The sequence below is a fragment of the Hyperolius riggenbachi genome, chromosome 3 (genome assembly GCF_040937935.1).
Source record: "Hyperolius riggenbachi isolate aHypRig1 chromosome 3, aHypRig1.pri, whole genome shotgun sequence".
In the NCBI taxonomy this organism is placed as follows: Eukaryota; Metazoa; Chordata; class Amphibia; order Anura; family Hyperoliidae; genus Hyperolius; species Hyperolius riggenbachi.
Genome location: NC_090648.1, coordinates 36467968 through 36495191, shown reverse-complemented (window position 1 = coordinate 36495191; position 27224 = coordinate 36467968). Strand labels below are relative to the sequence as shown.

The 27224-nt window shown below is 43.0% G+C and overlaps 1 protein-coding gene across 1 annotated transcript in view; it reads left to right on the top strand.

Annotated features, from left to right (window-relative positions):
• Positions 1-24236, top strand: part of LOC137562028 (extracellular calcium-sensing receptor-like) — a 30923-nt gene extending 6687 nt beyond the window's left edge. The window contains exons 4-6 of the mRNA XM_068273370.1: positions 2267-2494; positions 7094-7217; positions 23329-24236. Coding sequence (XP_068129471.1) covers positions 2267-2494; positions 7094-7217; positions 23329-24236 — 1260 coding nt within the window. The remainder of the gene's footprint in view (positions 1-2266; positions 2495-7093; positions 7218-23328) is intronic.
• Positions 24237-27224: the final 2988 nt, after the last annotated feature.

Below are 27224 nucleotides of genomic sequence, written 5' to 3'. Positions count from 1 at the left end.
TAGATATAGGCACTCTTAAAGTGGATCCGAGATAAACTTTTACTCATTGCATAATTGTGTTCCTTTCATATAGTTTATGAGGCATTCCTCAAGCCAAATACTTTTTTTGTTTTGTTTTAATACTCTAATTCCCTATAAGCTAACCAAGCCACGCCCACAGCTTTTCAGAGAGCCTTGGCACTCAGTCCCAGGTAGCAGGGGCTTATGGGAGCTCAGTCTGGGCAGGAGGAGGAGGAGGTTACGAGCCATTGATTTCAGAGGCAGAGGGGAAGAGGAGAGGGGACTGAATTTACACACAGGCAAGCTAATAGCATCTCCAGCCCTCCGCCTGTGACAATGTGACAAACAGAACATGGCTACCCTCATTGTATCACAGGAATAAATAATCATAAACTGTTGAAGCTGTGTGCAGCTACATTTGCTGTGTAAACTATCTAAACTTTAGATAAGATATATAGAGAAGTGAACTTGTTATAGTTACTTTTTATCTTGGATCCGCTTTAAGCAATGCCACTTGCCCCTACCCTGTGGATATGAGTTAATTGGGTAGTTTACATTCCCATGCATTCAACGCTGCACATAGTTTATGGGCACTGAGATAAAGTCAGAGGGTGAAGAAACACAAGAAAGCTAATAGTGAATACATCAAATACCCACTGGGCCCCGTTTGCTGAAGGGCCCCATAGCAGCTGCTATGGCTGCTATGGCTATTGCTACGCCCCTGCTACGGATGTATCAGTACAGCTTCGGCTACTAACTGTTGCCAAGGGACAATGTCCTGATCCTGCCAGGCAAGAGTACTCACAAATATGTGTGAAGTTTGAAGGGAATCATAAATGAAAATAAACTTATGAAATAATGATGAACTGTATGTGTAGTACAGCTAAGAAATAGAAGATTAGCAGCAAAGGTAAGAGTTTCATCTTGTTTCCAGGACAAGAAAAGTTAAAAAAAAAACTTCAGTTGTTATCTATGGAAAAGAGCTTCTCTGAGCTCTATGACCCAACTTGTGTCTGATACAGTCCTTTTTTCTGAAGCACTTATAAATCAAAGGAACTGTTAAAACAGCTTCAGATAAGGTTTTACTGCAGGAGAGTTCAAAGGGTCATTAGCTCTGCTCTGTTTCATAGTTTAAAATACAGAGTGTTGTGTGTGATCCCAAATATGACAGAATGATGCCATGTTATAAAAAAAAAGCTATATAACTGAATATAAAAACATGAGACTATTTTCTTTGCTACTAATGTTGTATTAATTATCTGTACTACACTTATAATTCATTATCTAATAAGTTTGTCTTAGCTTCAGTGTCACTTTAAGGGCACATATACTGTATACATTTCATTTTAATTGTCCAATGACTGACCATGTAGTGCTCCATGTAGTTTGTGTAGGTAAACTCTCAGACTATGAAACTCTCAATCTATTTATACTGTTCAAAATCTGTTGGCCCTCATACTAAATGAAAGTGGTAAATTTAGCCAATCAGCCAATCAAAATTGGATGTGTGTATGCATACTAAGGCTCCCATCGCATTGCACCACAACGCACAAGCCGTCATTCATATGATCCTGTGGCAGAGTGCCACCCCCCTCACACCCCCTGCACGCCCTTCACCACCCCCCACCAAGTGATGTACTCCCTGCTGGACAGGAAGCACATCACTGGGATTCCAAGCATCCCCGACATATTTGCATCGCTCTGGGCATGCGCGCTGCACCACTGCCACTAACAAATGTAAAATTTCTGTGATTGACTTCCATGCATTCCACTGTTGCTGCCCCTCCCCCCCAACCTCCAGTGGTGAGGAAGGGCAGGCCAAGAGCTGGGGGCCAGGCCCTGTACATAATGCAAGAGTGTGATTGGCTGGCTGCACAGTACTTCTGAAGAGGAAGTGAAGAGGACCTGTGTTGTTGCCAGGAGCTGGTCAACAGTACCACTCCACTACTGCTATGCATTAACTATGTACAGGACCCTCCCAGCCCCCACCACCACCACCATGTAGAGTGTTGTAGAGGCTATTACTATGCCCATGGTGAGGAGCAAAGTGGAGTGACTCTCCATACTACAGCAATCTCTCATCATATGCCGCACATATCTGTCGGGTTAAATGATGACCAACATGACTAGAGTCTTGCAGATGGGGACTCTAAAAAGAAGAAGAAGCCTTCTTCTTCTTCTTCTTCTTCTTTTTTTTTTTTTACAAAGTTTGCACTATGTTTCTAGGAAAAGAATTGGTAACACATACATGTTTCTTCCATTACAGCTCCTGCACTACATACAGAATGTCAGGATAATGCTGAGCACCGGGAGAGAGATCTATTTTGATGAAAATGGAGATGTTCCTGCCATCTACAACATTATTAACTGGCAGAAGAACTCAGATGGCTCCATGCGGTACTTTGATGTTGGAAGCTACGACAGCTCCACATCGGTTGGTCCAGTGTTCACCATCAACTCAAGCTTGTTGCACTGGTCTATGGGAGGTACACAGGTGAGAACTCTAATTCTGCTAATCATATTTAAAGTGATCATTCGCTGTACTGTAGATGTGATGAGCCAGGTACCGCTAGTATACCCAACTATAGAGCCTCAGTTTTCTCCAATAGGAGAAAATATAAATTTAACTAGACCATTTCCAGTTTCAAATTACATATTGATTTTTCTGGGCCAAGCTGGGAATGCTTTTTCCATATTGTGACTGCTGCACCCACATCTGAATAAGAGAATCCATCTGCCTGTAGGGATGTTCATCACAACCTCAGAATCACGGGTGATTCTGAGTCAGTTTTAGCGATCATGGGCTCAAAATCGTTATACATGATCAGCCGCGATCATGGATGGCGATTTTGTATGCATCCGTAATTTCATCTACATTCCACCTGTAATCCCGGCTTACCACCGTATTCACACGAGTGGGAATCCACCCGCCGACTTTACCAGTTATTTACATGCTAGAAACACCAAATTTGCATAGTATGTTAAGTAGAACAGTGGGAACAAGAGATTTTTTATTTTTTTCAAAAAGACCTACTAGTTTTTGAGAAAATCTGTATAGTGATCCCTTGCCAAAGCATTGCAGCTCCGGAGGGGTTTCCAGGGGGTCCGTACGCACCCCCTGGAAACCCCACCATGACATTCATTGCTCTTTCTTTTGATATATGTAAATTTACACTCCTGTTAGGTTGATACATTATCTATCATTCACCGCATTTAAATGTATACTTCTTTCCTATGGTAACTTAAAAGAGGATCCAAGATGAAAAACTAACTATAACAAGTAACTTGTCTATATATCTTATCTAAAGTTTAGATAGCAAATCTAGCTAGCTGCAAACAGCTTCAACAGTTTATGATTATTTATTCCTGTAATACAATGAGAGCAGCAATATTCTGTTTGTCACATTACACACAGGCAAGCTGATAGCATCTCCAGCCCTCAGCCTGTGAAAATTTCACTGCTCCCTCCTCCCCTCTGTCTCTGAAATCTCTGGCTAGTAACCTCCTCCTCCTCCTGCCCAGATTGAGCTCCCATAAGCCCTTGCTACTAAGGCTCAAAGTGCCAAGGCTCTCTGGAGAAGCTGTGGGCAAGGCTTGTTTAGTTTATAGGGGATTAGAATATTAAAAGAAAACAAAAAAAGTATTTGGCTTGAGGAATGTCCTATAAACTATATGAAAGGAACACAATTATGTAATGAGTAAAAGTTTCTCGGATCCACTTTAAAATCAATTTTCTCAAAAACTATAAGGTCTTTTTGATTTTTTTTCTCTTGTTCCCACTGTTCTTCTCAACATATCCTGCAAACTTGGTGTTTCTAGCACATACGGGGACTTTGCTATTAACCGTTTAAGTTGGCGGGTTCAAACTTGTGATCACGGATGTAATTACGGGTGTAATGCGGTCCAGCGGTTGCTGAATATCTTCATTCCAATATCTGGCAGCCAGCGGTTACTAGTGGAGTACACTAAAGAATGGTGCATTGGAAAGTGTTCTGCAACCACACTGGTAATGAGACGAAATTTAGCATTTTTGTAATTTCGCAATTACGACCCAACATTGTAATTTGAATTTATCAGAACAATCGTAATTTGTAATTTTGTGCTGTAATTTTTAGTTAAAACATAATTTGTGTTTTATTTGTAATTTCGTTATTTATCGTAATTACGAAAATTATGGGAAACGGAAATTGTAATTTATTGTTTTACACGAAATTACAGAAATTATGGGTATCAGGAAATTGTAATTTTGTGTTCTACGTGGAAATTGGTCCTGAAAAACGATCATAATTACGGAAACTATTGTAATTATTATGGAAAATTTGTATATGGTCCTAAAGAGAATCGGTAGCTGATACCCCCTTTCCCATGAGAAATCGTTTCCTTTTCTCAAACAGATCATCAGGGGGCTCTATATGGCTGATTTTGTGGTGAAACCCCTCCCACATTGTGATGTCAGTGGCTCACAGTACTGAGGTGCTGATATCACACTGTGGGAGCCTTGTTGCATTGTGGGAAATAACAGCTGTTTTCAACTGCCAAAAATGCATGCAGCATCTCCTTCCACTGACATCACCTGCAAGCAGTAAAAATTTCACCATGTGATAAATGTCCGACTGTAAATCAGGGAGAGGAAAGATTTTATAATGGGCAAATCATTTATACATAATTATTGTAAAAATGAAGCACTCTTTTTTATTACATTATTTTCACTGTAGTTCTTCTTTAATTACATACCTTTTCATGTAATTTTTTTGTGATTACGATTCTTCCATTATGATCGTAATCGTATTATGGAAATTCCTACAAATTTTGTGACATCGTAATTACACATTGCGATCTTCACAGAACCACAGCTGACCCATCAAGCAGCAGGGAAAATTAAAGATTTCAAAGAATTTTGGGCGTTGAATGAGAGTTTGTCTATTGCTGTTGGCACAGAGGATCTCTATCCTTGGCATTGACAGGTGTCTATGTAGCTTATCCGTTATCTGGGTCATGGTACATCCTGAAACATGAAGTGGCTTCAATTACAAACTTTTTAGTTCTAGTTCTTCTTAAAGGAAACCAGAGCTGTTAACATATAACAATTTTATACATACCTGGGGCATCCTCCAGCCCCATAAGCTCGGATCGCTCCCACGCCGCCGTCCTCACTCTTCTCCCTCTTTGGTACCGGGTCCCGTAACTTTGGCCAGTCTATGCAAGAGAAGTGCGCCCTCTGCATATCTCTCCGGCAGCTGCTGAAGAGATATGCAAAGAGCGCACTTCTCTTGCGTCAGACTGGCCACGACTGGCTGAAGTTATGGGACCCGGCCGGTACCGACGAGCGAGAGGACGGCAGCGTGGGAGCGATCCGTGCGCATGGGGCTGGAGGAAGCCCCGGATATGTATAAAACTGTTATATGTTAACAGCTCTGGTACACTTTAACATCAGATGAAGTGAAGGAACAAATAGCCAGACATGACATACCATGGCAATCCACATCCACACTATTTCAGACAAGGGCACAGCCACAATTCATGGGCCCCAAAGTAAAACTATAAGGAAACCTCACCTCCTGCATTGCTATCCCTCTCATGGTAAACCCAAGGGCCATAAATCTAGAGCAGTTATTAGAACATTGCCTCCCCCACAGAGCCCTTCTCCACTGCACAGCTCCCCTTCAGCAAACACAGTGACTATTCTGCCTCTCTCCTGAAAGCAAGTGTGCTAACCAAAATCCTAATTCTACCATCCAAACAAATGCAGCAACCATAGTAGAGTAGTCCCCCTGTTCCCCCTACCTGGGTCCCTGGTGGGTAGTCTTGTGGTCCCTTGTGTCCCCTCCCTGGGTGCCTGTTAGATAGTCTAGTGGTCCTCTTGTTTCTCCTCTCTGGGTGCCTGACATGTAATCTAGTGGTCCCTGTGTGCCCTCTCCCTGGGTGCCTGGTGGGTAGTAAAGTGTCTCCCGTGCACCCTCCCTGGGTGCCTGGTGGTGGTAGGTAGTTTATTGGTCCTCCTCTGCCCCCTCTGTGGGTGTCTGGTACATAGTTGAGTGGTCCCCCTGTGTCCATTCCCTGGTGGCTAGTCCCATGCGGCAGTGGGGTAGCAACACTGGGGGTGTGGACAATGTAGGTAGTGTGAGTCTCTAGGGGTGTGGACAATGCGGGTGGTGGGAGTTTCTAGGGCTGTAGACAATGCAGGTGGTGGGAGTTTCTAGGGCTGTAGACAATACAGATGGGGAGAATCTCTAAGGGGTGTGGACAATGCGGGTGGTGTGAGATTCTAGGGGTGTGGACAATGCGGGTGGTGTGAGTTTCTAGGACTGTAGACAATGTAGGTAGTGTGAGTTTCTAGGGCTGTAGACAATGCGGGTGGTGTGAGTTTCTAGGGCTGTGGACAATACAGATGGGGAGAATATCTAAGTAGTGTGGACAATGCGGGTGGTGGGAGTTTCTAGGGCTGTAGACAATGCGGGTGGTGTGAGTTTCTAGGGCTGTAGACAATGCGGGTGGTGTGAGTTTCTAGGGCTGTAGACAATACAGATGGGGAGAATCTCTAAGGGGTGTGGACAATGCGGGTGGTGGGAGTTTCTAGGGGGTGTGGACAATGCGGGTGGTGGGAGTTTCTAGGGCTGTGGACAATACAGATGGGGAGAATCTCTAAGGGGTGTGGACAATGCGGATGGTGTGAGTATCTAGGGGTGTGGACAAATAATGCTGGTGGTGTGAGTTTTTAGTGGTGTGGACTATGTGGGTGGTGTGAATTTCTAGGGGAGTGTATAATGGGGGTGGTGTAAGTTTCTAGGGGTGTGGACTATGCGGGTGGTGTGAGTTTCTAGGGGTGTGGACTATGCGGGTGGTGTGAGTTTCTAGGGGTGTGGACAATGCGAGTGAGTTTCTAGAGGTGTGGATACTGCAGGTGGTGAGAATCTCTAGGAGTGTGGACAGTGGGAGCGTTGTGAGTCTCTGACCTCATGTAGTCACTGACCAAGTACACACTGGTAAGTTCAGCTTTAAGAATGTCTAGTAGACAGATCCCTTTGTTTTAGATCCAGATACATTAAAAAAAAGTCTTAACTAGATTATAGATTCATGTCATTCATGTACACAGGTACCCAGCTCAGTCTGCAGTGAGAGTTGCCCCCCAGGATTCAGGAAGGCTGCTCTACAAGGACAACCTGTCTGCTGCTTTGAGTGTGTCCCGTGTCTACAAGGAGAGATCTCCAACCAGACTGGTAAATGATAATAGTAGATGTGTCATTTGCCCAGAGGTCCCAATATTTCAAAAGTAAACAGAGGAATAAACCAATCTTTGTGTGTCCTCCGTTACTTCTTGCCTCATTGCAACACCCTCATAAGTGCCCCCAACAAAATAGACCCCCTATGTAGGGGTCTAAGTGCTGTTTGTAATCATTTACTTTTTTGTGATAGGATATAGTATAGGTCACATGTAAGTGGTGTATTTCTGTTGTATTTTTCATCCCCATTTATGACCTTCCCCCCTCCCCCAACACTTAATTATAGTAGTAGAAAACCAACAGAGGAGAAAGTCCATGCACAGGAACAGACGCCAGCTCAAGAGTGCAACTCACCAGTCCACAGAATGTCAATTCAACGAAGAGAAAAAGCAGTGGTGCACATCCAGCTAAAACTTCAATTTATTGCTCCATTAAAATTAATTCATCCAAAATTACACAAACCAGCAAAATGGAAAGAGGTACAGGCAGTGAATAGTAATAAGGAAACTGGATGGATTTGCAGTGGTAAGGCTCGTACACACATCCAAACAATCTGCCCAACTATCATCTAAGCTTGGTCTGTTGAAAGACAGTTGGGCCTGTGCACGGCTGGCAAATAACAAGGCGACCAACTGATAACAGGTGGTTTGCCAGATCCATGCTGCGGATCAACCTACACAACCATCTTGCAGGTTAGTCACAGGTGTACAAGTCGTTTGAACAACGTTGTTGTTTTTGAATGCAGACATGTTGTGCAGTTGGTGTTGGAGTATGTGTACATATTTTTTGTGTAAACAACTTGTCGTGCAGTTGGTTGTTTGGCTCGGTTGGTTGTGCATTATGTTGGATGCCTGTATGAGCCTTAATAAAGTACACTATCATAGAGGTAACAATAATGGTAAACACTATAATAAAGTTATAAAAAAGAACACGAGAGCCCAATATAGTGTAGTATGTACTGAAATATGGGAGAATAGTAAAGTGTGAGAATAAGATACTCACAAATCAGGGTTACCATCCAGGCTTCCACTGTACATGCAGGTGAAGAGATTGACCTGTCCTCACTCAGGATTAGTAGGTCGCTCTCAGTAGATCAGAAAATAAGGGGGTGGGTCTCCCTTCAACCAGGGGTGGAGACAATGCTAGTAGTAGAAAACAGAGGCGCCAGCAGGATAAAACTTATCTAAAATCTTTAAAAAAAAATGCTTGGGAGGCAGCGGTGGACTTACCTCCAAGACGCAGACACATTAACTGTGAATTTCGACAAACAAATGTGTTGTATTTTCCCCAAAGCAGATAAAACGTGTTTCGCAGGTATAGCCAGCTTCATCAGGCTATAGGTAGGAATATAAACAGTCAGTAGTTCGGAACACGTGAACTAACTCACAGAGGCGCTTCATGTGTTCAGAACCACTGACGGTTTTGTTTCTACTGAGCGCGCCCAGCCGGGCTGCAGCTCTCTTAAGCTGCTCCAGACCTTGTCTCAGATTTCTACACCTTTAAACCTATTTGTGCTGAAACTGGACTCAAAATACAGAGGAATTCCACCCACCATGACCAAGGCTACAACTACAACCAACCAGAACAATCGGATTACTTTGGATGGCAGAGATTTAAACTGGATTGAAATCCTCCATGAAGCTTACCTCTGCTGAACACACCAAGCCTTCTAACAGATGACCTGAAACAAGACCCTCAACTTCTCTGAAGACTTAATTGCCTGTGATTGCCCTCACTCCACCCTGTGAGTAATCCTTTATTCATTATCCAAGGCATATGCACCAAGTGACTATTTTCCACATTTATGTTATCATTTATCATCTAACTCTAAAACAAGGAACTTTACTTAAAATAAATCTATGATCCAACTCTGTGTAGGAATGAAAGGAGTTTGCACAGATCCCCTTTGATCTCAGCAGGACTCCAGAAGTACAAGCTATCTGAACAAGTCTATTGTCTCTAATGTCAACATACAAATACTCATCAAAGGACCTTCTCTCTGCCTGCCCTCCCAAGGAACAATTAAAAATTAACACCTTACTAGCTATCCTCTTAAAATCCTTTGGGATACTCAGGAAATGCAGAAGGGGGCGGAGAGGTAGTGCATCCAAAAATAAACACCAGGGAAGCAACACCAGGCAAAGGATAACAAGTTTGACAGTGAAGTCTAAAAAACATCCCCAGCAAAGCTCAATCACAGCCACACTCTGCAATGCCAGATCGATAAATAATAAGACTGCAACTATACATGACCTAATAGAGCTCTCTGATTTGACCTTTTTGACAGAGACCTGGCTTGGGAAGCATGCAGGCCCAACTCTTGAAGCAACCTTGCCGACCAATTATTCAGTCTTGCACTGTGAGAGACAAGTCCGCAAGGGTGGGGGGGTTGCCATATGCTTCAGATCCTCTTTGCTTTCAAAAGAGTTTTATTGAGAACAGTAGAGAATTGCAGTACAAGTTATACATATAAGTACATAAGAATGCTTATAAGCATTATCGTTAGTCTAAACTATTTTTAAAATTGCTCTGTATATGGGTCGTGCTGCAATTTTGCACGTCGGTTGAATACAGTTCTATTCATACTTTTAAATTATAATGTCCATGTTTTAGACTTGTCTTTTGCTATAAAAGTAGAATGTTTTCTGTATCCATTAGATCCAGACCTTGGTCAGGTCCTTTAGGGATAGGTGAGCATCCTCCTTCTGGCTTATTGTTGGTCTGGATTCTTATCCTTTTAAAACTTGAGGATAACATCAACAATAACATAAACTTAAACCTGTTACATCCTTCCCTTTTTCTTATATTACATTTGTGTTAATGGCTATACTTCCCTACAGGAGATTTTAATTATCGTTTACCCATCCGTCATATTCTATTTGGTCTCCCTCCTGCCCTTAATATGTGTTGTAAGGTGGGTACCGTATTTAGATTGTAACCATGGGTTCCAGATTTCCATGAAGTGTTGTATATTTTCATGTAAGAGATCTGTCAGATATTCGTTTAGACACATATTGTTAATTTTGTTTAAAAAGGTGTCCCAGTCGATCTTATCTTTCTTCCAGTTCTTTGCAACTTGAATTCTTGCAGCAGTTAGAATTTTTTGCAGGAGTTTATTTTCCTTGTTTGTAAGTAAGGGTATAAACTTATTTAAGAGTGCGTTTTGGGGTGTTTTATATAAGGGTATACCTATTATTTCCGATCCCAGTGCGTATACCTTTTCCCACCATTTAGTTACTATATTACAATTCCACCATATGTGGTAGAAGGATCCTGTTGATCCACATTCTCTGAAGCAGTTAGGGGAGGAGGACTTGGAAAACTTGGCCACTCTCTCTGGAGTGAGGTATGTTCTAAATAGGATTTTTAAAGAAGTCTCCGTGAGTGATATATTCCTGGAGCATCTTGAAGTTTTATCCCAGATTTTTTCCCAATCCTCCCTTGAGAAAGTTAGGCCCAAGTCCTTCTCCCATTCCAGCTGGTATTTATGTTTAAAATGTATCTCTTCCCCCTGTATTAATGAGTACACTATGGATATGGCTTTCTCAAAGAGATCTTGTTTCATATATATTTTTTCCAAGAGCGTGTAGCTATATGTCAAAGGAGATTGTCCCCAGTTCTTTATAATGTAGGCTCTTACCTGCATGTATCTAAAAAATTCTTTCCTGGGAATATCCCACTTGTCAATTAATTCTTGCCATGTGAGAATGTGTCCCCTTGATATCATATCTGAAGGAGTATTAAACCCATTGTTTATCCACCAAACATAATTTATTTCTGTTTCCCCCGGTTTAAAGGAGGGGTTGTGGCCGAAGGGAGATAAAATAGAGGGTTGGTTGATTAATTTGAATTTGTATTTTAAATGGTTCCAAAGTTTAAATGCTTCCTGGGTGATAATAGATCCATTTTTAATTATATCTTTTGGAGTGTTTGTCCACCAAACCATATCTTGCAATTTATAAGGGTGTAGGAGGGCATTTTCCAGCTCTCTCCATTTTGCATCGTATTCTCTAAATGACCCTGCGAACAGCTGGGAGATCCTTGCGGCCTCTAGGTATCTAATAAGATTCGGTACCCCCATCCCTCCCTTTTTTTTATGGGTCTGCATTATCCTGGCCTTGATTCTGGGTTTCTTATGAAGTCAGATAAATCTTAGACATTCCTTCTGTAAGGCTTTGATCTGAGCCTTGGGAATTAATATTGGTATTGATCTAAATAAGTATAATATTTTGGGTAGTACTACCATTTTTATCGTGTTTATTCTTCCTACCCATGATATTTTTAACTTATCCCATCTGGTTAGGTCCGATTTTTATCTGGTTTATTAAAAGTGGATAGTTATGTTTATATAAGGAGTCTATGGATTTGGTGATCTGAATTCCCAGGTATTTTAACGTTTGTTTTTTCCAAATAAAGGGGAAATTTTCCTTTACTCTTTCTTCCTCTACTGTGGGGAACAATATTGGTAAAGCTTCCGTTTTATCTTGGTTTCCTTTTAGTCCTGAAGCTAAAGCAAAGTTACCCAAAATTTTAAGGACGTTTGGTACAGATATGAAAGGATCTTCCAATGTCAGCAACAGATCATCTGCAAAGGCAGAACACTTGAATTCTAAATCTTTAATTGTCGGGCCTTTGACTGAGGGATTAGATCTTATTGATTCCATGAGGGGTTTGAAAGCCAGAGCGAAAAGGGCTGGTGATAGGGGACACCCCTGCCTTGTTCCCCTTTTTATCTGGAAGTTATCGGATTCAAATCCCGCTGTTAATATAGAGGCAGAGGGGTTTGAGTATAGGTTCCTTAGTGTATTGACAAACTCTCCATGGAATCCAAATCTGTGCAAAGTTGCGTACAGGTAAGACCAATTCAGAGAGTCGAAGGCTTTTTCGATATCCACTGCTAACAGTAGTAGTGTTTTTTTATAGTGCTGGGCCCTCCAGATTAAGTTACAGATTTTCCTAATGTTATCTGGCCCTTGTCGGTTTCTTATGAAGCCTACCTGGTCTGATTTTATTATTTGGGGCAAGAATTTATTACTTCTGTCTGCTAATATTTTTGTTAGGATCTTGTGGTCCACATTTATCAATGATATGGGCCTGTAATTTTTGCACATGTTTACATCCCTGTTTTCTTTTGCCAATACTACTATTGTAGCCTTGTTAGATTCTGATTGTATTTTATTACCCTCTCTAATGGATTCAAAATATTGAACTAATTGTGGGGTGAGAATTTTTCTAAAGGTTTTGTAGTAAGATGCCGGGAGACCGTCCGGTCCCGGAGCTTTGGAGTGTTTTAAGTTTTTTATAGTCCTGTTAACTTCATTTTCTGTTATGGGGGCGTTCATGCTTTCATTTTGTTCCTGGGTAATTTGTGGTAGAACTATGTTATTTAAAAACTTCATAATGTTTTCTCTTGTAGACGATCCATTATTGCTGTATAACTTTTCGTAGAAAGCTTTAAACATGTTGGTAATCTTTTTAGGGTTGTGTGTGAGCCCCCCATTAGGGAGTTTCAAGGGGTGGAATTTTTGTGCTCTCTGTTTGTTTGTTAGTTTGTTTGCCAGGGTAGAGCTAGCTTTGTTGGCTAAGTGGTAATGTTTTTGTCCCAGCCATCTGAATGTGCATGCTACTTCCTCCGTTAAAATAGCATCTATTTGTTCCCTAATCTGACTTATCTGCCTCAGAATATTCTTAGTCATATTCAGGGCATGATCCGTGTATAGCTTGTGTAAGGTTCGTTCTAGGTTCTCCCTAGTTCTGTTTTTGTCTTTTTTGATCCCTGAATTTAGAGATATAATATGGCCTCTTATACATGTTTTGTGTGCCTCCCATCTAGTACTCGTGGATGTGTCCCCGCTTTTATTTAAGGAGAAGTATTCCTGAATATGTTGATCTAAAATTTCCACATTTTTAGGGTGGGATAATATATGTGGAGGTAGCCTCCATCTTAGCCTGTTGTGAGTGGAGTTACAGAGGGAGGAGAATGTAGTGGACACCAGAGAATGATCTGATAAAGGTGAATGGCAGATTTTAGAATCTACCATCTCTGTTATGAGGGCTCTTGAGGCGTATATATAATCGATTCTTGATGAGCTAAGATGGGGATGGGAAAAGAAGGTAAAATCTATTTTGTTGGGGTGAGCTTCTCTCCACGATTCCACCATGTTCAACTCCCTCCACAAACAAAAGAAAGATTTAGGAGGTGCAGGTCTGGTCTTTTGTCCCCCTCTATTACTACAGTCTTTTGGCGGGTAGCTAGCGGTATTCATATCGCCTGCTACTATTATCTTGTGGGCCTTAAATTTCCTGATCCTCTCTAGTATCTCCGCATAAAACGCACCATTCTTAATGGAAGGGGCGTAAAGGGAAACAAGCAGAATCTCTTTGCCATATATTTCTCCCAGAATCATTAGTATCCTTCCTTCTTTATCTGTGTATTTGTCTTTCATAATAAATGGAAAGTTTTTATTGATAAGAATAGCTACTCCGTTTTTTTTAGCACTTGGGTGACAGGAGAAATAGCATGTGGGAAAATCTTTGTGTATATATTTGGGAATACTTTTTTTCGTGATATGTGTCTCCTGGATCATTATCACGTCTGGGTTTTTATCTCTATAGAAATTCAAGCACTTAAGTCTCTTTTGGGGGCTATTAAGCCCTTGTGCATTATGGGTGAGGACTTTCATAAATTTGGATGCGAAATAGATTGCTTGTGATATCATAATGCCCTGAGAGAAGTATTTGGCATGACAATCTCTTGTTTCGGAAGGATGTATAAACGACATAACTCATAAAAACAGATAAACACACGTATAACAGAATTACATTACATTGCAAATTAACCATTTTGCGGAGATCATCCTTAGATAAATGATCCCCCAATGAAAGGATATTTTCTTTACAAGGAAACATCTCAAATGGAGAGCTAGTTGTGGCAGCAAATTGCCGGGGATGGCCTATCTATTATATCATTGTTGTCTTATTTCTAATCTTAATGACAGCGTATTTCCTAAGTATTTGTAGGTAGATCTAAAATATCTGACCTCTTTTGTATAGACTTATATGGAGGGGAGGTATCTATAGGGCGTAGCCCGTATGATAATGTGGGGAGACGGAACGCTCCTTCTATTATTCGAGCATATACAGTGGTGTGAAAAACTATTTGCCCCCTACCTGATTTCTTATTCTTTTGCATGTTTGTCACACTTAAATGTTTCTGCTCATCAAAAACCGTTAACTATTAGTCAAAGATAACATAATTGAACACAAAATGCAGTTTTAAATGATGTTTTTTATTATTTAGTGATAAAAAAAACTCAAAACCTACATGGCCCTGTGTGAAAAAGAAATTGCCCCCTGAACCTAATAACTGGTTGGGCCACCCTTAGCAGCAATAACTGCAATCAAGCGTTTGCGATAACTTGCAACAAGTCTTTTACAGCACTTTGGAGGAATTTTGGCCCACTCATCTTTGCAGAATTGTTGTAATCCAGCTTTATTTGAGAGTTTACTAGCATGAACCGCCTTTTCAAGGTCATGCCACAACATCTCAATAGGATTCAGGTCAGGACTTTGACTAGGTCACTCCAAAGTCTTCATTTTGTCTTTCTTCAGCCATTCAGAGGTGGATTTGCTGGTGTGTTTTGGGTCATTGTCCTGCTGCAGCACCCAAGATCGCTTCAGCTTGAGTTGACGAACAGATGGCCGGACATTCTCCTTCAGGATTTTTTGTAGACAGTAGAATTCATGGTTCCATCTATCACAGCAAGCCTTCCAGGTCCTGAAGCAGCAAAACAACCCCAGACCATCACACTACCATCACCATATTTTACTGTTGCTATGATGTTCTTTTGCTGAAATGCTGTGTTACTTCTACGCCAGATGTAACGGGACACGCACCTTTCAAAAAGTTCAACTTTTGTCTCGTTGGTCCACAAGGTATTTTCCCCAAAGTCTTGGCAATCATTGAGATGTTTTTTAGAAAAATTGAGACGAGCCTTAATGTTCTTTTTGCTTAAAAGTGGTTTGCGCCTTGGATATCTGCCATGCAGGCCGTTTTTTCACAGTCTCTTTCTTATGGTGGAGTCGAGAACACTGACCTTAATTGAGGCAAGTGAGGCCTGCAGTTCTTTAGATGTTGTCCTGGGGTCTTTTGTGGCCTCTCGGATGAGTTTTCTCTGTGCTCTTGGGGTAATTTTGGTCGGCCGGCCACTCCTGGGAAGGTTCATCACTGTTCCATGTTTTTGCCATTTGTGGATAATGGCTCTCACTGTGGTTCACTGGAGTCCCAAAGCTTTAGAAATGGCTTTATAACCTTTACCAGACTGATAGATATCAATTACAGTACTTTTGTTCTCATTTGTTCCTGAATTTCTTTGGATCTTGGCATGATGTCTAGCTTTTGATGTGCTTTTGGTCTACTTCTCTGTGTCAGATAGCTCCTATTTAAGTGATTTCTTGATTGAAACAGGTGTGGCAGTAATCAGGCCTGGGGGGTGACTACAGAAATTGAACTCAGGTGTGATAAACCACAGTTAAGTTATTTTTTAATAAGGGGGGCAATCACTTTTTCACACAGGGCCATGTAGATTTGGAGGTTTTTTCCTCACTAAATAATAAAAACCATCATTTAAAACTGCATTTTGTGTTCAATTATGTTATCTTTGACTAATAGTTAACGGTTTTTGATGAGCAGAAACATTTAAGTGTGACAAACATGCAAAAGAATAAGAATTTAGGAAGGGGGCAAATAGTTTTTCACACCACTGTATAACATAGCTTACTTATTTCTCGTTGGAAACTTATCAAAAATAGTCAACTTATCTGAGCCCAACTGTTCATTTTTCATTTCGAAGGCCCTGTATTTTTCGTCGAAGTAGGGATCTTAGAGGGAGTGCAAGGTTTTTCTTTGGATTTCTTTGAAGAAGGGTGTTGTACCTCCTGCCAGTCTCTTTGCAGCCTTTTGGTGGTTTTAGAAGTGTCCATCGTTGTGATGTCTCCTTGGTCCAGCAGTCCCTGTTCTTTTAACAGCTTCAGGCCTTCCTGTAGGTTGTTTATTTGGACTCTGTTGGCTCCCAACTTGAAAGACAAAGCAAATGGGAACCTCCATTTGTATAGAATAGCCTTTTTTTGCAGTATTGAGGTGATCGGTTTTAGAGATCTACGTTTAGACAGCGTTAGTGGTGATATATCCGGAAAAATCTGCACTTTATGTTCCCCTATTCCGTTTGACCCCATTTCTCTCGCAGCTTTTAGGATCTCCTCTTTTGTTTCATGATAATGCATTTTTAAAATTATATCTTTGGAAAGTTCATTATTGCGTGGAGTCCTCAGCGCTCTATGGATCCTGTCAAATCTAAATAGCTCGTCTGCCGTCTCTGGTAGTTAGGCCTTGAAAAGTGCAAAGGTATATCCTTTTATATCTGTGATTGAATCGGGTACTGCTCTTATCCTCAGATTGTCCCTTCTCCCTCTATTATCCATATCCTCTAGCCAGGCCTCCGTCTCTTGTTGTTTTTCATCTTGTTCTGTTTGCTTACTTTGTATAGCCGTAATGGTGTCTGCAGTGTCATCAGCTTTTACCTCCAGGTCATGTATCCGAGAGCCCAGCTCATCTATTTGAGATGATAAGATCGATGTTGCTGATCTAATTTCCCTCCGGAGGTCTTCCTTCAGGTCAGCAATCAGGTCCGGGATGTCTTTCAGTGAGAATTCAGCTCTTTGAGGCCTTTCTGGTATGTCCTCAGTGGTGCTCTTATTCTCTGCAGCTTTTGCGGGCGCCATCTTGGATGTCGTATTTTCTCTGGGACGGAAGAAATCCAGAGCCTTCGCCGCACTATCTCTGCCTTTGGATGGGTTTTGCTGCATCCTGCGTCTCTCAGATGTCCTCTCCGCTGTTTATATCTCCCCTCGTATTGCTGGGATTAAGAGTTTTCCTGCATGTGGCTTCTCCCCGGAGCGGAGCACACGGGATGAGTACCTATCTCATCACGCGCCGCGCATGCGCCCCGCTTCAGATCCTCTTTGAACATAAGGCCCCTGCCCATAGGCCCCACTGAAACCTTTGAATGTCTTGCAGCTCAACTGTCAGCAGAAGTAAACATCAACATATTGCTCATATACCGCCCCCAAAAAAATGGTCCAGCCTTTCTTAAGGAAATATCTGAACTCTTATCCTGCGTAACAGTGGAACACCCTAGATGGATCATCCTGGGAGACTTCAATGCATGGGTGGATGATCACGACTCCCAGCTAGGAAGTGAACTACTTCTCATAATGAGTGAACTGGGTCTCTCTCAGGCTGTCAACCTCCCCACCCACACGAAAGGGCACACCCTGGATCTTATATTTCATTCCGGACTTTTAATATCACACATGGATATAAACCCAGTGGTATGGTCAGACCACCACACCATCCACTTCTCTCTGACAGCACCAGCGATAAAACACAGAGGGAAAGAACTCATAAAATACCGTTCACTGAAAGATGTCTCACCCTAGCACGTTCAGAATATCCTCAACTTCGACGCATTAACCAATCATTGCACAGACCCAGACTCCATGGTCCTGATATACAACCATGCAGTGTCATCTGCCTATGACGCCCTCGCTCCAGTTCGCATCAAACGATCTACACCACTTCACCATGCACGGTGGTTTGACAGCTCACTAAAGGACATAAAGAAAGAAGTGCGCAGACTAGAAAGGAAGTGGCGAAAATCTCAGAATTCAAAAGATAAACACACCCTTGTCTCTCACCTGGAAAGCTACCAAAATGCGATCACCAAGAAAAAATCCTCCTACCTATCACAGGAGATCGCAAAGGCCGCCAACAGACCAGCCCAACTATTCCGCACAGTTGATAGACTATGTAATCCATCCTGTCTAAAACCCACTATAACTCCCTCAAAGGAGCTATGTGAAAAATTTGCTTGCTACTTTGCTGACAAAGTATCTTCTATTCGGTCTCTCATTCAGTCCACAGCACCCAAGACTCATGCAACTAATGGAAATAGTTGCAAAAACAACCTAACACCCTGGACTGACTTCAAAAGTATTAGTGAGGAAGAGATCTCAGACATCCTCTGTCGTCTCCGCCAGACGACCTGCGACCTGGACCCTGTCCCTGGACCAACTAAACATATGCTGAAATGCCCTGACCTGCTTGGTCCAGCATTTCACAAAATAGTAAATTGCTCTCTGCAAGCAGGGAGGTTTCCTACCTCTCTAAAAGAAGGAATCATCAAGCCCCTTCTTAAAAAAACCTTCCATGGATCCAGATGCTATGAGCAGCTACAGACCTGTCTCCAACCTCCCCTTCTTAGGTAAAGTTATTGAAAAGGCTGTCTATCTGCAACTTGAAACCAGGCTGTCAGTAAACAACATCCTGGACCCCCTACAATCTGGCTTTAAGAAACACCACAGCTGTGAAACAGCCCTCATCCAAGTCTGCAACGATCTGCTCATGGCAAGGGACAGAGGGGAATGCTCCATCCTAATCCTGTTGGATCTCTCAGCGGCTTTTGATACAGTTGACCATGAAATCCTGCTTAACAGACTGCAGGAGTACTGTGGCATCAGTGGATCAGTCCTCCAGTGGTTCAGATCATTCCTGACTGACAGAACACAGAGAGTATCCCTAGGACCTATAATGTCCAAACCTGCACCTCTACAATTCGGAGTGCCACAAGGATCAATCCTATCCCCTCTGCTGTTTGCAATCTACATGTTGCCACTCGGTACACTTATTCAATGACATGGCCTGACGCACCACTGCTACGCCGATGACACACAGCTATACCTGTCCTTCAAACCTGGTGAAACAGACCCTACCCCAAAAATAAACTCTTGCTTAGCTGAGCTTCAGGCATGGATGAATGATAACTGGTTGAAACTGAATGCTGACAAAACTGAGGTCCTGTTTGTCCAAAGCCAGAGTTGGGCCGAACCTCCGATTTTCGGTTCGCGAACCGGGTTCGCGAACTTTCGCGAAAGGTTCGGTTCGCGTTAAAGTTCGCGAACCGCAATAGACTTCAATGGGGATGCGAACTTTGAAAAAAAAATAATTATGCTGGCCACAAAAGTGATGGAAAAGATGTTTCAAGGGGTCTAACACCTGGAGGGGGGGATGGCGCCACTGAACAGAACAGGTATGCAGTGGCGGGTTCACTTAACTGCACAGGTATGCGCACTGATGCGGTGGGTTCACTGAACAGAACAGGTATGCAGTGGCGGGTTCACTAAACAGAACAGGTATACAGTGGCGGTTCACTAAACAGAACAGGTAAGCAGTGGCGGGTCCACTGAACAGAACAGGTATGCAGTGGCGGGTTCACTAAACAGAACAGGTATGCAGTGGCGGGTTCACTAAACAGAACAGGTATACAGTGGCGGTTCACTAAACAGAACAGGTATGCAGTGGCGGGTCCACTGAACAGAACAGGTATGCAGTGGCGGGTTCACTAAACAGAACAGGTATGCGCACTGATGCGGTGGGTTCACTGAACAGAACAGGTATGCAGTGGCGGGTTCACTTAACTGCACAGGTATGCGCACTGATGCGGTGGGTTCACTGAACAGAACAGGTATGCAGTGGCGGGTTCACTTAACTGCACAGGTATGCGCACTGATGCGGTGGGTTCACTGAACAGAACAGGTATGCAGTGGCGGGTTCACTAAACAGAACAGGTATACAGTGGCGGTTCACTAAACAGAACAGGTATGCAGTGGCGGGTCCACTGAACAGAACAGGTATGCAGTGGCGGGTTCACTTAACTGCACAGGTATGCGCACTGATGCGGTGGGTTCACTGAACAGAACAGGTATGCAGTGGCGGGTTCACTAAACAGAACAACTGCACAGGTATGCGCACTGATGCGGTGGGTTCACTGAACAGAACAGGTATGCAGTGGCGGGTTCACTTAACTGCACAGGTATGCGCACTGATGCGGTGGGTTCACTGAACAGAACAGGTATGCAGTGGCGGGTTCACTTAACTGCACAGGTATGCGCACTGATGCGGTGGGTTCACTGAACAGAACAGGTATGCAGTGGCGGGTTCACTAAACAGAACAGGTATACAGTGGCGGTTCACTAAACAGAACAGGTAAGCAGTGGCGGGTCCACTGAACAGAACAGGTATGCAGTGGCGGGTTCACTTAACTGCACAGGTATGCGCACTGATGCGGTGGGTCCACTGAACAGAACAGGTATGCAGTGGCGGGTTCACTAAACAGAACAGGTATACAGTGGCGGGTCCACTGAACAGAACAGGTATGCAGTGGCGGGTTCACTAAACAGAACAGGTATGCAGTGGCGGGTCCACTGAACAGAACAGGTATGCAGTGGCGGGTTCACTAAACAGAACAGGTATACAGTGGCGGTTCACTAAACAGAACAGGTATACAGTGGCGGTTCACTAAACAGAACAGGTATGCAGTGGCGGGTCCACTGAACAGAACAGGTATGCGCACTGATGCGGTGGGTTCACTGAACAGAACAGGTATGCAGTGGCGGGTTCACTAAACAGAACAGGTATACAGTGGCGGTTCACTAAACAGAACAGGTATGCAGTGGCGGGTCCACTGAACAGAACAGGTATGCAGTGGTGGGTTCACAGCACAGGTATGCAGTGGTGGGTTCACAGCACAGGTATGCAGTGGTGGGTTCACAGCACAGGTATGCAGTGGTGGGTTCAATGAACAGGTATACAGTGGCGGGTCCACTGAACAGAACAGGTATGCAGTGGTGGGTTCACAGCACAGGTATGCAGTGGTGGGTTCACAGCACAGGTATGCAGTGGTGGGTTCACAGAACAGGTATGCAGCCAGACAGGAACAAGCTAAGCCTAACTAATCTTTCCCTGAGAGACAGTCTGCAGCAGCTCGCCCTACTCTGACTAATGCAGGCACACGAGTGGCCGTAATGGCCGCCGCTGCCTGCCTTATATAAGGGGGGGTGGGGCTCCAGGGGCTAGTGTAGCCTAATTGGCTACACTGGGCCTGCTGACTGTGATGTAGAGGGTCAAAGTTGACCCTCCATGTGCATTATGGGGCGAACCGAACTTCTGCAAAGGTTCGCCTGCGGGACGCGAACGCGAACCACTGAAGTTCGCATGGAACCGTTCGCAGGCGAACTGTTCGGCCCAACTCTATCCAAAGCCAGTGCTCGCCATCAAAACCGCTCTATCCTAAAGCAACACCAATCAGGATTGGGAATTCAGACATAAACAGCTCCAACCTTGTGCGCAGCCTTGGCGTACTAATCGATGGGGAATTGAGTTTCAGAAACCAAATTTCATCTGTAGTTAAATCTTCCCTCTTTCATCTGAAGAACATTGCAAAGATTAAACATCTGATTCCCCCAGAGGATCTTCCAACCCTAGTCCACGCCTTCATCACATCACGGCTGGACTACTGCAATGCCCTTTATGCTGGCCTCCCCAAAAAGGACCTGCGTCGCCTGCAATTAGTGCAGAATGCTGCTGCCAGATTGCTAACAAACCAGCCTCGCCACTGTCACATTACACCGATCCTTCGCTCACTGCACTGGCTACCAGTAGAATGGAGAATACTCTTCAAGATTGGACTGCTGACATTCAAATCCCTGCACAATCTGGGCCCTGGATACATGAAGGACTTGCTGAAGCTGCACCACACCTCTCACAACCTCAGATCAGCAAGTTCTATAAACTTGGTCACTCCCAGAGTGCACCTCAAAAAATCTGGAGACAGAGCCTTCTGTCATGCTGCCCCTACTCTTTGGAACTCCCTACCACACCCAGTAAAGACAGCACCATCCCTGGAGCTATTCAAATCCAGACTGAAAAGCCACCTGTTTAGCCTGGCATTTCCAGATTTATAAAATTCTTCCTCTGTACCACGATGGTCGGAGCCATGCTTATGCGCTTTGAGTCCCACGGGAGAAAAGCGCTTTACAAATGTTATTTGTTGTTGTTGTTGTTGTTTATATCCCTACCTATTGCCTGATGAAGCGGGTTATATACCTGAGAAACGCGTTGCATCTGTTTTGGGGAATATATAATACATTTGTTTGTTGAAATTCACAGTTAATGTGTCTGCTTCTTGGAGGTAAGTCCACCGCTGCCTCCCAAGCATTTTTTAAAGATTTTAGATAAGTTTTATCCTGCTGGCGCCTCTGTTTTCTACTACTAGCATTGTGTCCACCCCTGGTGGAAGGGTGATCCACCCCCTTCTTTTCCGATCTAATGAGAGCGACTTCTTAATCCTGAGTGAGAACAGGTCTAATTTCCTCACCTGCATGTTCAGTGGTTGCCTGGATGGTAACCCTGGTTTGTGAGTATCTTATTCTCACACTTTACTATTCTCCCATATTTCAGTACATACTACACTATATTGGGCTCTCGGTGTTCTTTTTTATAACTTTATTATAGTGTTTACCATTATTGTTACCTCTATGATAGTGTACTTTATTAAGGCTCATACAGGCATCCAACATAATACACAACCAACCGAGCCAAACAACCAACTGCACGACAAGTTGTTTACACGACAAATATGTACACGCACACCAACACCAACTAAACAACCCACTCACCTAAGTACTGCGTGCAAGCAAAACAACCAACTGCACAACATGTCTGCATTCAAGAACAACAAAGTTGTTCAAATGACTTGTACACCTGTGACTAACCTGCAAGATGGTTGTGCAGGTTGATCCACAGGATGGATCTGGCAAACCACCTGTTATCAGTTGGTCGCCTTGTTGTTTGCCAGCCGTACACATGCCCAACTGTCTTCCAACAGACCAAGCTTAGATGGTAGTTGGGCAGATTGTTTGGATGTGTGTACAAGCCTTTACACTGCAAATCCATGCAATTTCCTTCCCTGCAGATATTAACATACAGAAGGTGTAATTGAATGATAGTAGTCACTAATCCTCCTTTTATTCTATTCCCCCCATGGCTGTAGGGTAACAGCAGAACATAGCCAACAGATTGTACTTGTTATGCATTCAAGTTTGTCATCTGCTTTTTTATTGCACAACACTGTTGTATGTTGGTGCTTTGTAAATAAAGGTTATACATAAATGTTATGTTAAATTATGCTTTCATATGTGTTTTATGATGTAGATTCCATTGATTGTATGAAATGCTCCTGGGATTATTGGCCAAATCCACAGAGGACCAGCTGTGTTTTGAAGGTGGTTGAGTTTCTCTCCTTTGAAGAGCCATTGGGAGCTGCTTTGGCATCTGTCAGCATTTTATCTTCCTTAGCTCCTGTTCTCATATTAATGATTTTTATACAACATAAACATACCCCTATAATCAAAGCCAACAATTACGCACTGAGCTGTCTTCTCCTGGTCTTGCTGTCTTTGTGCTTTCTTTGTTCTTTGGTGTTTATTGGATACCCTCAACCTGAGAAATGTCTTCTGCGTCAGACATCATTTGGTTTGTTCTTTGCTCTATGTGTTTCCTGCATCTTGGCCAAAACCATCATGGTGGTGTTGGCTTTCATGGCCACCAGACCAGGCAGCGGTTTGCGGAAATGGACTACACCTCAAGTGTCCTATATGATAATTTTTATATGCTTCCTCTTACAATTTATTTTATGCATTGTTTGGCTTTCACTTGCACCTCCATTCTCAGAAAATAATATTCAAACCAAACCCGGAATAATCATTGTTGAGTGTAATGAGGGTTCTCTCATTGCCTTCTGGACCATGTTGGGTTACCTCTTTCTTCTGGCCACCATAAGTTTTATTGTAGCTTTCCTGGCTCGTAGACTCCCTGACAGCTTCAATGAGGCCCAGTTTATTACTTTCAGCATGCTGGCTTTCATAAGTGTTTGGATATCTTTTATCCCAGCATACCTCAGTGCTCAGGGCAAACACACAGTGGCTATGGAGATCTTTGCCATTTTGACCTCCAGTTGGGCTCTGGTCATCTGTATGTTCCTCTCTAAATGTTTCATTATATTGTTTAGACCCAAAATTAACTCCAAAGAGCATCTTATGGGTAGAAATAAAAATATGTGATATGTGACTGATTTAATTTTTTGATGGTCTATCAATTTTTGTATAAGTTCATGAGCTTCTTGCTAATAAAACAAATAAATATATTGTTTTATGATGTGCAGTAGATAGTGTAGGTTGAATAGCTCTTTGTTCGATTCAACGACCATTCAACCGAATAGTTCAAGATTTTCTGATCAGTGTAGCAGTGGTGGCGTGACGTCGGCGGGAGGGGCGGATAAAATTTTAAAGTGGACCCGAGCTATTTTTTTTTATAAAAATGTGCCATGTGTGCATATATATATGTGTATACATGTATAGATGTATATACTGTATGTGTATATATATTGCTGCCTGCACCAACGTCTTCCTGGATTTTGACTTCTCTCTACCTGCCGCCTGCACCGACCTCTGCCTGGATTTTGATTACTCTCTACCTGCCCCTGCACCAACGTCTGCCTGGATTTTGACTACTCTCTACCTGCCGCCTGCACCGACCTCTGCCTGGATTTTGATGACTCTCTACCTGCTGCCTGCACCAACGTCTGCCTGGATTTTGACTACTCTCTACCTTCCACCTGCACCGAGCACTGCCTGGATTTTGACTACTCTCTACCTTCCACCTGCACCGATCACTGCCTGGATTTTGACTACTCTCTACCTTCCACCTGCACCGATCACTGCCTGGATTTTGACTACTCTCTACCTGCCACCTGCACTGACCACTGCCTGGATTTTGACTACTCTCTACCTGCCACCTGCACCGACCACTGCCTGGATTTTGACTACTCCCTGCCTGCCTTATTTGTACAGTTTCACAATCTTTTAAGTTTACTCATAATTTAATTAATTCAACAAATTTGTGTTCTAGTCTTTTATTTATATGCAGAATGTTCAGGGTTTATGCTGTCAAATTTTGGTGAGTTATGACTTCAAGTGAATGTTTACCGGTTTTAAAAACAAAAAGTCAGATACTCACCTAAGGAGAGGGAAGGCTCGGTCCTAATGAGCCTTCCCTCTCCTCTCCCGGTGCCCGGTCCCGCGCAGGATCCCCCGTGGCAGTATTCGACCAGTGCGGTCAAATACTGCCACTTCCGCATGCCGAAGGGAGCTTTCGGAAGGCTTCGGGAGCACTCGGGCTCCCGATGATGCGGCCGCTCCATACTACGCATGCGCGAGCACCCTCTATGACGCGCTCGCTTTGGTAGTATGGAGCGGCTCGTCTTCAGAAGCCTGAGTTCTCCCGAAGGCCTCCGAAGTCCCTGCGGCGGCGGACGCGAACGGGGGAGCCAGTGCAGCACCGAGGGCACCGGGAGAGGAGAGGGAAGGCTCATTAGGACCGAGCCTTCCCTATCCTTAGGTGAGTATCTGACTTTTTGTTTTTAGAAACGGTACCCATTGGCTTTAAGAATTAGAGGCCTAAAATTCTTGTAAAAAAATTACCGCTTTTGACTCCAGACAGAAATGCACCGCCAGGGAGGTTAAGCGTATCAATTCATTTTTTGGTGTAGTGGTAGAAGCATAAGGCCAGTACTTCTGGATTGGATTACCCTGATAATTCCTTTAAAGTGAACCTGAGATGAAAATAAACTGATGAGAAAAAAAATTGGACTCATCCTCCTACTCTTAAAAAAAATACTTTTTTAGATATCTCATGGTTTTATTTTATATTTAAACATTTACAAATCAGGATGAATGTTTTGCTGTCTCTGCTCAGTGGCAGCCTATTAAGTGTCCCTAAATGAAAATACATGAACTATTGACCTTTTTTTTTTTAATCTCCCTCTGCTATCAAAAGTTGTATTCTGCTAGGAAAATGCTTATGGCTGTAATTTACTTATCAGTGATGCTTACTATATTACCCAAAAAGTACCGACAAGGCAGAAGCTGTCACCTCCATGGCTAGAAATTAACTCTTTCAGTGCTGGAACCCACTAGAGCGTTTTTTTTGAGTGGGAGTGCTTTAAATCTCTAGCGATTTTTCCTAAATGCTCTTCCAATGTACATGGATGGGACAGATTCCATTAAAACGATTGCGATTAGGGAAATCGCAATTGCAGGGCATGCAGCATTTTGGGAGTGTTTCCTTTCTAATGAATTGCATAGGAGCAGGAAAATTGCTCCCAAAATCGCTTTCAAAATGCTATCACAAATCGCTAGCAATTGCGATATCGCTTTGCGCTTTCTAGTGGGTTCCAGGCCTCAGGCAGCAAAATAAAACATGTAAAACAGTCTTGTTATTAATATGTTTTGCATTACAATACACATGCGCTTCTTATCATGTCACATGTTTATTATTTATTTTATTTATTTATTTATTTATTGTATTTATAAAGCGCCAACATATTACGCTGCGTCATGTACACTTTATAATCATCCTCAAAACCACCATCACTGTTAATGAATTGAAAATCAGCTGGCTTGTCCACACATATACTGTTGAAAGTCATAGGAAAACTATGGCATGCCAAAGCACAAATGACACAGATTGAGGGATGTATACTATAGACACATTACGAGGCATTGTACCTCTCAATCCATGATGCTTATGGAGAGAAAGACCGGACAAGGAAGTCTGTCAGCAACATAGATCCATTTCAAAACAAGTAGGTCAGAAACATAACTGCAGGAAGTAAAGGTGCAAACTGAAGACAGGCAACTCTGGAGGAACTGTCCATATAATTGCAAGGAACTGAAGGAAATTACGTCAGCTTGACAGCACTTGATGATGTTGATGATGATGATTAGACAGCTGAGGTTCCAGATTTGAACCATGGTCAGGAAACTATGGCTATCATTCCTAAAAGTGTGGTCGGTAATGCAAATCAGTGCGGGAAAACACCGCTGCCGGTATTTTACACTTCTGTGTGGTCATTCATAAAAAAGTGTACAAGTGCGATAGCAGTGCAGAGATTCCCCGAACTAGGCTGGCGGTAGGCAGTCTGTAGGCTTGCGGAAACACAGGAAGCTCCCGAGTTGATATATTTGTCCGTGTTCCGCTCTACTGCAGCT